At 44.6% G+C, this 13,933-nt stretch overlaps 1 protein-coding gene across 8 annotated transcripts in view; it reads left to right on the top strand.

Annotated features, from left to right (window-relative positions):
* Tead1 (TEA domain transcription factor 1) overlaps nucleotides 1-13,933 on the top strand; it is a 224,254-nt gene that overhangs the window by 149,681 nt on the left and 60,640 nt on the right. For 5 of the 8 annotated variants that reach the window (XM_040756225.1, XM_040756235.1, XM_040756232.1 and 2 more), the window contains 3 exons: nucleotides 7,287-7,351; nucleotides 9,751-9,813; nucleotides 9,903-9,965. In XM_040756225.1, coding sequence (XP_040612159.1) covers nucleotides 7,287-7,351; nucleotides 9,751-9,813; nucleotides 9,903-9,965 — 191 coding nt within the window. The remainder of the gene's footprint in view (nucleotides 1-7,286; nucleotides 7,352-9,750; nucleotides 9,814-9,902; nucleotides 9,966-13,933) is intronic. The other 3 variants (XM_040756222.1, XM_040756219.1, XM_040756220.1) reach the window with 2 other exon arrangements.

The raw sequence follows: 13,933 nt of genomic DNA, 5'->3' as shown, positions 1-13,933 counted from the left end.
GAATGAAGAGACCGGTCATCTCAGGAGACCGCCACCAGTTCCTTTGTAGACCTTTAGCTCAGGAACATGCAGTCCTAACCCCTGACAACCTAGAAAAGTGCCCTAGCCTTTCCTGGTGATTTTCCATGTTGGCACTGGGTTTTGGTCAATGATTTATATTGGGGATTAACTGAGGCATTGGCCTGGCTACTACTTGATGGTGTTCAGGGACTGATTGAAATGCCCTTTTTCATGAAGTCACCCTCTCACACTGATCCTGCATCCCTCTCATGGGGACATCCACTCTACCAGCCTGCCTTGGTACAGTGAGCAGAAATCTAGCTTTGCCCCACGCTTCTGTGGAGTTTCCTGCTTAGCGTATGTTAAGGGACAAGGAAGGGGCTGTTGTATCATGCTTAAGCATTTGGACGTAGAAGCCTCATAACCACAAGGAGACTGGGCACCATGTGGCACACAGTAGGACCACCCAGCCAGGTCCTCTTTGGAGAGTCTCTAAACATCATAAACTCTTAGGTGGCATTGCTTTACTCTCATCTTGCCCGTGTTTCATCAAATACGCCCACTTTGGTCTGACCAGTGGGTGTCTTCCCCCTTGTTGGGCCTCCCGCACTTCCCACGGTGCCAGGGCAGATTGCAGTGGTGGTAGTGGCTAATTATTAAGCCTTAATGTTAGTAAAGCAAGACCAGTGACTGCCTCCTCTGGCCAGGGCCACAGATGCACACCCCCAGACCTCTGCTAAGCTGGTGACACTTGATTCCTGTAATGTCCCCCTACTGCTGTGTTTTTGATTATTAGTTTTTACATTCTAGATTAGCTTTCCCTCTCATTTAGATGGACTCCAGCTTAATGAGAATGAATCCTAGGCTGAGAACATAATGTTAATGCCATCTTGTCTGAGATCCTTCGTGAACCTCCTCTCTCTACTATGTATTGCTCCTGGCATTGGAAGGCAGAGCCTCCATCTAAATCCCCTTCCCCCAGCCCAAGGCTGTGGTACTATTGGAAGGCTTCTCACTGCTTCTTCCCACTTTTTCTTTGCTTTATGGTGATGGTCTGTGAGCAAATTTGGTTATAGGGCTGTTTATATCTCAGTTGAAGGCATGCTCTGCTAACACTGAGCTGCTGAGTAGGGTAGGCAGGGAACACCTGCATACTGTCATTTCAAGAGGCAGAGGTGCTTAGAAAAGGGGACGTCTTTGGTCTTGTACCAGGTTAAAGTTCTGGGACGATGATGCTATCAAAATGGTGGATGGACTCTAGACATGCAGAAATCAGCAGGGACGTTCCGAGTTTGTGAGAACGCTTGTCTACTAATTACACAGGAAACTCAAAGTGTTCTTAGACAACATCCTAGTAATTGATAGCCCTTTGAGCTAGATCAGGATTTGGGGTAGTATATGACTAATCCTATAGCTGTACCCATAGATCAATGACTTTCTGATAACAGCATTGATCAGGTACGACCTTACATCTGTTCTGTTTTCCATCCTTTTACATAGAAGATGAGGATGGGAGTCTTCACATAGCTCCACTAGAGAAGGAAGGGCACCAGAAGTTTCCTTCAGTATTGGACCAGAGCCCTTTCTATACTTCTGAGACCCTGGGAGTCATGTCTGAAGTTGAGTTTCTTTATTCTGGCTGTAGCAGGGACACTCTATTCTTCTTCTCTAGGGCAATCTGACTCCATTCAATAACAAAGTGGCTCTTACTCTGTTAAAGCTGAGTATCTCTGGGCTACAATTTGTAGCCACAGACCCAGAATTTGCTGAGCCTCAAACATGACCTTGAGGCCACTTTCTTTCACATATACAGCCCACAACCATGTTAACCAGTCCCCTCTGGGTTTAGAAGCCCAGTGTGAACACTTGGCTTTTCAGCGAATTCTCTGCATCTTGTCCCTTAGCAAGAAGGTACGCTATGGACAGGAAAAGCCAGACAGCAGGCCTTCTGTCAAACATTAAATTCAGACATGTAAGGACTGGGGAGGGTGTCAGGATAGGCTAAGCAGTCCAGGCTGTGCGGGTTGTGACCCTGGCCTCTGCCTGCAAGAGAAACAACCCTGGTCTCAAGGTCTTAGACCAAGGAGGGAGGGAGGGATGGTGTGTGTGTGTGTGTGTGTGTGTGTGTGTGTGTGTGTGTGTGTGTGTGTGTGTGTGTGTGTGTGTGTGTGTACCTCTGCTGGAGTTGTGCCACAAAGTGACATTTGACATTTATAATGAAACATGACAGTGCTCTTGAGGAGCAGGGATGTGTCAGAAATGCCAGAGTCACCTGTGTGGCCTATAACCTCCCATGGGGAGCATGGAGAATGGGTTTAGCAAGCTCAGCAGGTCTGGATGGCCAGTATGGTTACAAGAGTCCCAGGATCCTTCCTGCTTGATAAGATAAGCTTTTAATCTGTCACAGTGGTTAACATCACTGGCCTGCCAGATTGCCTTTGCCATTCTAGGTTATGATGTGCTTCAGAGAAGCTTTAGATGCCTTCACTTTACAACAAAACAGGGCTTGGTGACTGTGGTACTGCACACGCCTGTGGTACTGCACACGCCTGCAAGATCAGCTAGAAGATGGAGGTTTAGAACTTCAAGGTCACCTTGAGACCCTTTCTCAAAAAACCTAAACAAACAGGAAGATTAAATGCATCCTGACTATCCCTAATACAGAAATCTAGAGTGCATTTGAAACTTAGTGGAAAATTCCAAGTCTGACTTTATGTGACAGGTTGTTTAAACCTTGTTGTGTGTATATTTTTATTTATTTATTTATTTATTTGCTTTTTTTTTCCCTCCCCCGAGACAAGATTTCTCTGTATTGTTTTGGAGGCTGTCCTGGAACTTGCTCTGTAAACCTCAAACTCACAGAGATCCATCTGCCTCTGCCTCTCGAGTGCTGGGATTAAAGGCATGCGCCACCAATGCCCAGTGTGTGTGTATTTTTTAAAATGTATTATATTTCCTACAGACTAGTTGATAAGGCATATTTATTTTACCCTTCTTTTTTTTTTTAAAGATTTATTTATTTATCACATATACAATGTTCTGCCTACATGCCAGAAGAGGGCACCAGATTGAATTGTAGATGGTTGTGAGCCACCATATGGTTGCTGGGAATTGAACTCAGGACCCCTGGAAGAGCAGTCAGTGCTCTTAACCTCTGAGCCATCTCTCCAGCCCAAGGCATATTTATTTTAAACATACATGCATTTCATGTCTAGATATGGGTCCTGTCTGCAAGGCATTCCATTCATATTTGGAGATATTCCAAAAATCACACTAGAAAACCACAATTGTTTCAGATAATATGTAGAAACTGTGGGGAGATGTATGAAATTAAGTTTGCCTTGTTGGAAGTCCATTTCACAATGTAAAGTTCATAGAAAAGCACAGAAGAACTGGAGAAGAAAGAATGAACATTTCTAATGACAAGACCCTTGAGTGCAGACTGGGTGCCCTTCTCAGTTAACCCACTGCTGGGTTGTTGTGGGGTCTGTCCCAGTTCTTGAATAGGAAACTTACGCAGTTCAGCTGAGGCTTGTGGGCTTTATAGACACTGTGCTTGCTTTGAGAGACATTTATTACAGAAGTCTAAAGTGGGGGACTATGATGGCTTCCTGGGTAAAAGCAAGGAACTGAGTTTGGATCCCCAGAACCCATATTTTTTAAAAAAGCAAAACCTGATTTTGCCGATAGAGTGGGATGGACGCAGGAGGAGTGTAGGGCTTGCTGTGAAGCTAGCCCAGATGAGAAATGCCGAGCTGAGCTCAGGTCTCATGAGAGACCCTCTCAAGGCAGTGAAAGGAGATTGTGCTAGTGCAATGTGAAAACATTCTTCTCCGGCCTCTGAATGCAAACACTTGAATCACGTAGCACTCAGGGTCACAGAGAAACCCAGACAGTTGGAATGCCACTCTTGTTTTCCAAGTAAGACAGAATATTTTAATTCAGGCAAGATTTAGAAATAAATGTAAAAAATTTTAATAGAGTCAACCATACGGTTTCTGTTTTGGTTTAGAGGATTTCTGTGTATTTGCTATTTTTAAATAATTGTTTAAAATAATTTGATCCAGGTAATAGATTAGCCTGTACTTCCAAATTAAACCATATAGTATAGTAATTGAGTTAGACAGAGTTGAAATCACAGTTTACAAGCCATATTAGGACATTGCTTGCAAGAGAATTGCTCAGGCTTTTATGCATTGTCTTGCATAAGTTAAAACAGGCAGTTTTAATATCTAAAAGACAGAAATAATTCTTAAGTAGGGCATGAAAGGAAAAAAAAACCTCAAGCCTTATAAAGTGGTTCTGTGCATGCCTTTAATCCCAACACTGAGGAGGCAGAGGCAGGAGGATCTCTTCTGTGTTCCAGGACAGCCAGGGCTACATAGAAAGAGACCTTGTCTCTAAAAATCAAAGCCAAAAATCAACCAACCAACCAAACAGAAAACCAAAGTTCTTGTTAACTTCTGGAACAAGGATGTGACAGCAAGATAAGCTTGACTCTTATTTTAATGTGGGCTGTCTGTGTAAGCAGGCTGGTACCCCACACACCCACCTTTAACTGAGCCATTTGTGAAATGACCAGAGAGGCGTGCTCAGCACATCCCTGCAGTAAGGACCTGATGTGGAAGAAGTGGCCTTTAGAATCACTTTCCAATATGATTAAAGCACAGTGCCATTTGCATAGACTCAGGGATCTTGGGTGATTGTGGTTGTCCTAGATAGAGATCTTACTCCTTCAACCCAATGCTATGAGAAATCGAAAATCGTTATGTCGGTTTCATGTCACACCTCCTGAGCCATCTTTTCTGTCCTCACAGAAAATAAGCAAGTTTGGGGCAAGAGCCTCTTTTGTGCCATCTGGACAGGGTCCAAGTGAAATTGCATGTCGCACAGAGCCCTGGCCACTTAACCAGCCCTGAATGGATGCCCAGAGAGGGCCCTGGGCTGGAGGGTGCTCGGCTGATCTGTGAACATTGTCATTCAGGTCTGGTTTCTGGTAATTAGGCACTCCTGGCTGGGCTCGGCTGTCAGTGAGCCTTTATGACAAATTGCAAAATCTGCACAACCATCTGAGAGATGGACAAGTAGGTCCCAATGACACTACAGGCGATATTGGCAGCGAGAAGTTTGAAAGGGGATGCTCACAGAGGCACTCCCCCAAACTGAATTCAGAAGCCCTTCTCTAAATGGTCTGGAAAAGGTACATTCAGTTACAGAGTTGGGATCTGAAAAGATTTTGACAGGCTGGAATGATGGGCTCAATTTAATAGGGCAAAATGGGAGTAGAAATAAATGGAAAGTTTTGTATTGGGGGCTTAAAAAATGCCAGCAGTTCTGAAAGGAGGGGGAACAGGGTGAGGGGTGTATCTGAGGAACAGTCTTTCACATGGTGCCTTACAACCATCTATAACTCCAGTCCTGGGGGATCTGACATGCTTGTCTGGCTTCAGTGGGCACCAGGCATGCATACGATGCACAGACATGTTGATAAAACACCACATACATAGCTGAGTGAGGGTGGCGCACACCTTTAATACCAGCACTTGAGAGGCAGGCAGATCTCTGTGAGTTCAATGCCAGCCTTGTCTACAAAGCAAGTTCCAGGATAGCCAGGGCTACACAGAGAAACCCTGTCTCAAACAAAACCAAAAACAACCCCCACCCCCCCAAATTAGCACCCATATACATAAAATAAAAAGTAATAAGCGTGGTGGTAGACAGCATCTGCAGAGTGGGTGTCTAGGTGGAGAGGGTGACATGCATGCTCAGCTTCACAGCGTGACCATTTCTAGTTCTGCATGCTCTTCTGAAAAGGAGGCAGGCAGGACAGTCAGAGGGTACAGGAGGACACAAAACCTCTCTTGAAAGGCATCTAGGCTGTGTGTGAAGTCCTATAAGAGCACCTGGAGGAGTCTAAAAGATGACAAAGTTGAGAGTAGGTAAGGAAGGCTTAGGATAAGAAGACGGTTTCAGGTGTGCATTGCGTCTGGAAAATCAGACACAGAATACAAGCTATGTCACAGTGCCAGGATCATTCAGGTACATTTTCTGCTTCTAACATGCCATGTTAATGCAGGCCTTGAAAGGTGATGCAGGGGCCAGGTGGTGCACACCTTTAGTCCAGCACTTGAAGGCAGAGACAAAGGCCACAAAATTCTGACTCTGGAACAGGTTGAAGTGACTCACTGGACCACTCCAGAAGGGTCCACGTTTTCAGAAATGGGTTTTCATTCTCAGAGTGTAGCTCTTCCCCATCACACTGTTTAAAATTACACAGGCTTTTTTTTTTTTTTTTTTTTTTTTTTTGCGTGTTTTCTCTGTGTATTCCTGCCTGTCCTGGAATTTGCTCTGTAGATAAGGCTGGTTTCAGAGATCCACCTGCCTCTGCCTCCAGAGTGCTGGGATTGAAGTTGTGTGCCACCATGTCCATCTATACTGGCATTTTCTTAAAAGATAAATTCAATTGTTGGTGGTAGACAAAATTTAAAGTTAAGTGATCTTTATCTTAATTTCCCTTAGTAAACATTTTTCTCAGATAGTGTGCTGTTTTTCTGTCAAGAATAAACTGAAAAAGCTCCAACTAAGTCAAAAAAGAAAAGAAATCAAGGTCTCTTATTCAGGCGGATCTGAAATTTCTGACCTCTTACCTCCACCTCCCAAGTGCTGGCATTACAAACGTGCAACATCATACTTGGTTTATATGGTCTAGGGAGCTAGCCCAGGGCTAGGCAAGCACTCCACCAGCCATCCGCAATTCGAAATTCTGTTTTTCTTTTAAGATTTATCTTTATTTGATGTTTGTGAGTGTTCTGCCTGCATGCATTTATGTATGTGCACTGCATGCGTGCAGTGTCCCTGAAGACCAGAAGAAGGCATCAGATCCCCTAGAACTGGGGTTTCAGAGGATTGTTAACTACCCTGAGGGTTCTAGAACTGAACCTGTGCAAGAGCAGCCACTGTTCTTAATCATTGAGCCATCTCTCCAGCCTCTTCAATTTAAAATTCTTGAATCGTGTTTCTATTCTTAGTTTCTTGGGCAGTGCTTCTCAACCTGTGGGTCTCTAGCACTTTGGGATTGCATATCAGCTATCATGCATACCAGATGTTTACATTATGATTCATAACAGGAGCAAAATTACAGCAACGATATTATGTTATGGTTGGTCAAAACATGAGGAACAGAATTAAAGGGTTGCAACATTAAGAAGGTGGAGAACCACTGTTTTAAGGACTTTGTTTACTTATCTTTAAGTACTCTCCTTATTATAAATTCTTCTTTCTTGCAGGTAGAAATGAATTGATAGCCAGATACATCAAACTCAGGACAGGGAAGACAAGGACCAGGAAGCAGGTACAGTACCCGCCTGCAAGGTTTGCATGTCAGCGAATGGCCCGGAGACATTGGGCTGCCTTGGCTGCTGTGCTTCAGCTCTAGGAGCCCCAGGCCCAGTGCCCTGTAAGGAGTCCACCCTGTAGGTGTCCTGGAGTGTTTTTTTTCACTTTTCATTTCTGTGGCCTGAGCATGCACTGGTGTGCTGTGATACACATGTGGCACAGTTCACTGCCAAACCAGTATCTGAACCTCTCCTTGCTCGGGAGTTTTCAGTCCTGCCATTCCCCCCACCCCCACCTCCCTAACATCTGCCAGAGTTGCAGAAGGCTGCAGGTGCACTTACCCTGGCAAGCCAAGAGATTTGGAGGTCCAGTGCATTTTAACATCCTGAAACGATTACATAATTGTCATGCTTTCAATGAAGTCACGCCAGTGGCCTTTCGCAAAGCCTTAAATACGATACTGAGCGATACACTTCCAGGGCACTGTGGCTTCTTTAGCAATGGCCTTTTGTCAGCCTCTGCTACTGTAACTATAAAGCAGTTACAATTTTTAGATGCTGCAGAACAGGAGTGGGTATTCTCTTCTGACTCTGGCCAGGTCTCTACCTTCCCTGGTTCTTTTGAACACAAAGCAGTCCATATTTCTGATGTGATCAAGTTCACAATTGGAAAGGGTGGGAGATCAGTCTCTGGAATCAGAAAAAGAAACAAATGACCCATGTAATGGGTGGGCCATTGATGGAAAACATTTTTTTTATGTTAACCTATATGGAATGACTTGGAACAGAGTTCAGCAGCTGCAGCTAACTAGATGTGGTAGCATATACCTCTAATCCCAGCTACTTGGGAGTCTGAGGCTTTAGGCTCTTTTGAACCCAGGAGTTCAAGACCACTCGGGCAATACTGTGAGAGACCTCATCTCAAAATAGTTAAAGGGAGATAAGGGGATAGCTGAGGCCTGAATGCAGCCTACTCTCCTGTGTCTCTTTAAGGCTGAGCAGCAGTAGCCCTGTCCCTTCTCTCCTCAGCTCCCCTTTCTGGAGTGTGGATCAGGGGGCTGGGCTGTCCCCCAGAAATGCTGCCTGTGCTGGCCCCGTGCTGAGTAGGCAGAAAGGGGCGGGCCTCCTGCCAGCACAGAGGCAGGCAGGCCCTGTCTGCTGGGGATGCACCCAGCCATGGCCCTCCTTGAGTCAGGGCCTCAGACAAGAGTCTGGGTGAAAATGAGTATCAGCAGGAGCCAGATGGAAGGGTGAAGAGGATGGGGAGCCCTGCTTCTCTGGAAACGGGAAGAAAGCGGAATTATTGAAACTCAAAAAAAAAAAAATACTTTAACCACCAAAAATCCTTGTTAATGCCGAGTCCTGTTGTCAGAGTCACTGGAGAGTTTGAAATGAGGTAACTGCCAGAAAGCCCAGGCCTTTGAACTTGTAATGGGAAGGTTCAGAATCTCCCAGTGCAGACAGCAGTGTTCAACTGGCTTTTGGCCAGTGAGCTCTGGTCACTTGCCTGGTGACCCCTTCACTTGGGGCATTTTAAAGTTTAATCAAGTCCCACTGAAACAGATGCTGGTTTGCCTGCCCAGTGTGTGTCAGAGGCCTACCTGGCCTTGGTTACACACACACACACACAGGGCACTGTCCTCAGAGTGCCTGTAGGCCGTTTTTGGCCACACCTCTCCAGTGTGTGGTTCAGAAAAGCTGAGTTGGTTTTTCAACCCAGATTTTTAACTGGCTGGCTGTATTCACACATTTCATTTTGTAATAATATGCAGATTCACTTGGCACCCAGTTGATTCCCAAAAGAGTAGAAGGATTAAAGAAATTTTAAGGAAGAAGAAGGAAAAAAAAAGCTCTGCTAACTGGGTCCCATTTGTCTTGGAGATCTAATTTATGTGTCAGTGTTATTTCAGCATTTGCCACAGAATCTACAGTCTTCCAGGGGATAAGAACCCCATCCCAGCCTCAGCTTTGATTGTGTAGGACAGGCCAATTTATGGACAGCCCGCTCTAAATTGAGAAAGGGTGGTTTTCCCTCCTGATACTGAGGCGTAAATATTTTCATATACCTGTATCCCTGTCCTTTTAATTTCATAAAAAAGCACCCCTCCTCTCCCCCTGCTCATGGCTCTCCAAATGAGGTCTACCCCAACACTCACCTGTGATCTCTTCAGGTGGGAACATGGGAAGTGAGCCTGCCCAAGTCTGTGGTTTGTAAAGCTTTAGATCAGTGCTGGGGGCTTGGTGTCTGGCTGGGACTGTATGTTCCTAACCGCAGAGCTTCGTTGAGATGCAAATAACCTCCCCCACCCCGCCCCTCCCAAGGAATAGCGATTTTATATTTGATTTCCTTTTTTTTTGTTTTTGTTTTTGTTTTTTTTCTTGTTTTGTTTCCCCCGCATAAACCCGAAAAATGTAGGTGTCTAGTCATATACAGGTCTTAGCAAGAAAGAAAGTTCGAGAAATTCAAGCCGCCATTAAGGTACGTCTGGCTTGCCCAGTTGTAGGGGGCTTTTCATCTCCATGGTTACAGGCTTTTCCTTTGTTTTCCTCCCTTCCCCTACCCTGCAGGTGTCTAGTCACATTCAGGTTCTTGCCAGAAGGAAATCTCGTGATTTTCATTCCAAGCTAAAGGTATGCGCTTTTCTGCTTTTTGGCTCGTGGTTGCTATGCACCTCACTTCCTGTTTTCCATGGTGACTGGTGAATGCCTGGTGCCGGGATTCTTGTAACCTAGCTTCCTAGCATGTGAGGGCTGTTTACATTTCTTTGTGTCTAATCTCTCTGTTTCTGTACTGGCCTCACATTAAACTCCCTGTGTGTGTGAGCGTGTGCGTGTTCCCAGTAACAACGCAATCGCAGCAGAGAGCTGGTCTTGATAGCTTCAGCGCAGAAACATGATTAAAAAAACAAAATAAAAATATTTTGATAACCGTCCTGGAGTGCCGGGCTAGCAGTCTATACCCAGAGAAACAGTTGAGGCATACTTTAAAAAAATCATCCAGAGTTGTTGTGAAATTACTTTATAGCACACACTTAGAAATGACTCCTTTTAGTTTTAAAAAAAAAATACAGTACTGGAGAGATAGTTCAGTGGTTAAGAGCACTGGCTGCTCCTCCAGAGAACATAGGTTCAATTCCCAGCATCCTGGTGGCAGCTCACAACACCATCCGCAACTCTAGTTCCAGGGTATCTGATGCCATTTTCTGGCCTTTGTTATCAACACACATACACATAAATAGCATACATAAAATAAATAATAGTAATCTCAAGAAACTGCATTTTCATATTTCTCTTTCAACACAAATATTCATCAGGTGTTTTCCACATTGTCTGACATGCTGTTTTTTTTTAAATAGGTTTTTTTTTAGTAGAGAAGTCTCAACCAGGCATGGTGACTTAGACCGGTGATCCGAGTACTAGGAGGCAGATGCAGGGAGGATTGCTGCAAATTCATAATGGGATACCATCTCAAACATACAGAAAAGGGGGACAGAGATATAAAGAGATCTACCGATATGGGTCTTGGAGATAACTAAATTCTCAAACTCGTGTGCAGGTTTATGTAGAGCTTTTTATATATGTGCCTCATTCATAAATAAAAATTTAAAAATTAAGGCACTGGTAATTTTTTAATTTCGAGTTTCTTTTCCTGCTCTGGAGTTTATAGTAAAGTGTGCCCGATTTTTATGTCTCTTCCATGCACTAATCCACAGTCTCTGGGAAGTCTTTAGTTCATAGTAAAAATTAATTTAGGATCATATTGTTGATATTCTCACCCCCTCCCAACTCACTCATTACTTTTGTGGTTTTATTCCACACCAAAACAGTATCATTTTATAGTGCTGAACACTGGGACCTCTTTCCCAAATCCATCAGCTTTGAAAATTCAAACCTGGCTGACTGGAGCAGAGCTAGGGTAGGAAGGAGCATAGGATGTGCGCTCTGCAGTGGGCAGCATGCTTGCTCGCTCGCACGTGTGGCTGATGGTGGCTGGCTTTGAGCTGCACTGGCTGAGCAGTTGGAAGGCTAAAGGAACTTTCTAGACCCTGCTTTTTAACCAAAGGTGCTATACTCTCTATGTGGATGTGCTTGCTCAAATTCTCACTCTGATTCTAGTTTCTCTAGGCTAATGAATTAATGATGTACAAAGAAGTTTATAGATACCAATTTTGTATTTCCATCTGTGATGTGACAAACTATTTCTCCACTATGTGTATGTTCCCTGTATGTTTACAGGGTGGGGGGTGAGGATGAGGGTGGTGGTAGGGGCTGGATGGAAACCTCAGAAGATGATAAAAAAACTGTCTTTCTCAGAAGGGATCCCCTTACAATGTGAGAAATCACTTGGAGGCTTTTCAACTCTCTTTAAATCAAATGTGTCATGGTATCATGCATACACCTATATTCAGGCAGACATAATTGTTTTTATATATTTGTTCCTAAACAATAAAAAAGAATGCTTTCTCCCCACTTTCAACCCTTCCTTGGGGGTAGGCATAAGAGGACATACTCACCATTTGACCCTGAGAAGTGCCGCTGCCTTCTTTTGACTTGTTTCATTCTTTTCTTCCACACTACTCTTGTAGAAATAGAGTCCTCATGGGGTAGTGGGTGTCATATGCCTTTAATCCCAGCACCAGGAGGCAGAGGCAGGCAGATCTCTGAATTCCAGAATAGCCAGTACTACACAGAGAAACCCTTTCTTGAAAAACAAAAACAAAACAAAAAGGAAGAAAGAAAAGAAAAAGAAATGGAGTCCTCTGTGTCTCTCTACATCAGCTAATTCCTACCAAATGTTCCAGGCTTGGCACTGATAGGTGGGTTCATGGTAGCTGATCTCCTGTCCTAGAACTAGCCATGTAAATGGGACTCTGAGATACAGGGCACTGTTGGCTGATAGCAGAAAGAGCCATGCTTTGATTTGGAGGGAGCATCATGACTATGTGTCTGAGGAATGCCCTTCAGTGTCTAGGATTTCAAGGACAGGTGTTTTATTCTGATGCAGAGCCTTCTGTGTTCTCTCATTGAAGCCACAAGTTAGCTGTACATTGTTCTTATCTCAAGAAAAAATATACAAGAAATTATGGTTCAATGATTCAAGTCCCTAATGGACTTGACAGAAGCTACCAAGACTCATAAAGAACCAAGAAGGGATTTAAACTCAACTCTTTCGGAATCTTAGACTAGCAGAAAGCTTCATGCTAGCATAGTATAGAGAAGTGGCCACCTCTCAGTCCTTGGAGCTGGACACACAGCCCTTCTACTAAGTGCCTGCTTAGTACCACGGAGCTAATATATGGAGATAATTTGGAGTAGACACTAGTGGTCACCAGTAACTTAGTGGATGGTGGTGCCTTTTCACCACTCTAAGGGCCTCAGGACAGTCAAGGAGGAAAGAAGGCTGGCTGTTGGTATATCTGTTTGCCAGTCATATATCCCATGAACATGTTAGTCTGATGTTGCTTCACTAGCCATCAGCAGAACATGGGTCTTGAAGGGAGGAGATGATCTCTGAGTCCTGTCTCAGCTCTCTTTGCTGGGCTCTGGTATCTAGCAGCACACTGGAAAGACACAGTGATGGGTATCTTCAGTGAGTTCACCACAGGGACGGGCTGATTGTCCTAGTTGAACTACCAAATTAACTGATGAGAGAAACTCACTACACAATTTGAAGTCATCTTGAAAATAGCACGAATAGTTCCTAGGTATGCAGTGGGGGTGGCAGGATATACATGAAATACTGTGTTTTCCTTGAGAAAGATGTAGGCCGCTTGTTGGAGAAGGTGGCAGATGACTTGGCTACCACTGGTCTATTCTCATTGGCAATGCTTTCTCCAGGCTACTCACCGTGTTTCCATATATACAGAAATCAAAGTGGGATGTGTGTTTGGAGTGGGTGGGTGAAGGGGGCATGTCTATACTTTCTGTGAGTACTAAAACCAGGGTCTCTTTCCCTTGTCTTCCCACAGAGCTGGCAAAAGTTGGCATTATATGACTGGGTCCCTGATGGGATACACTTCCCCATGAGCCTACTTGCTTTAAACGTGTGTGTGTGTGTGTGTGTGTGTGTGTGTGTGTGTGTGTGTGTGTGTGTGTGCGTGCGTGTGCGCGCGCGCGTCTGTCTGTCTGTCTGTGTGTGTGCGCGCGCGCGTCTGTCTGTCTGTCTGTGTGTGTGTGTGTGTCTGTCTGTCTGTCTGTGTGTCTGTGTCACATGCAGAGAAGTCAGAGAACAACTTTCCGGTGTCTGTTCTCTCTTTCTAGCATATGGGTCACCAGGTGGCATGCGCCACCAACGCCTGGCCTGAGCCATCTTTCTATCCCAAGTCTAATTGCTTCTCCTTTACCAGAACAGGGTATGAGAGAATTCTTTAGCGTACTGGTTTTCCAGCAGCCTTCTTGTTTACTGTGGTAACGCACCATGACAAAAGCAACTCTCAGGTCACACTCCATCACTCAGGAAACTCAAGCCAGGAACCAGGAGGCAAGAACTAAAGGAGAACCTTGGAGGAACACTGCTTACTGGCTTGTTCAGCCTGCTTTCTTATATAACCCAGGACCACCTGCCCAGGGGTGACCCTCCCACATACATCCATATCAAC

This window comes from Mesocricetus auratus, unplaced genomic scaffold (assembly GCF_017639785.1).
Source record: "Mesocricetus auratus isolate SY011 unplaced genomic scaffold, BCM_Maur_2.0 Super-Scaffold_4256, whole genome shotgun sequence".
NCBI classification, from domain to species: domain Eukaryota; kingdom Metazoa; phylum Chordata; class Mammalia; order Rodentia; family Cricetidae; genus Mesocricetus; species Mesocricetus auratus.
The sequence above is the reverse complement of the archived record's forward strand: the minus strand, read 5'-3'. Positions and strand labels throughout refer to the sequence as shown.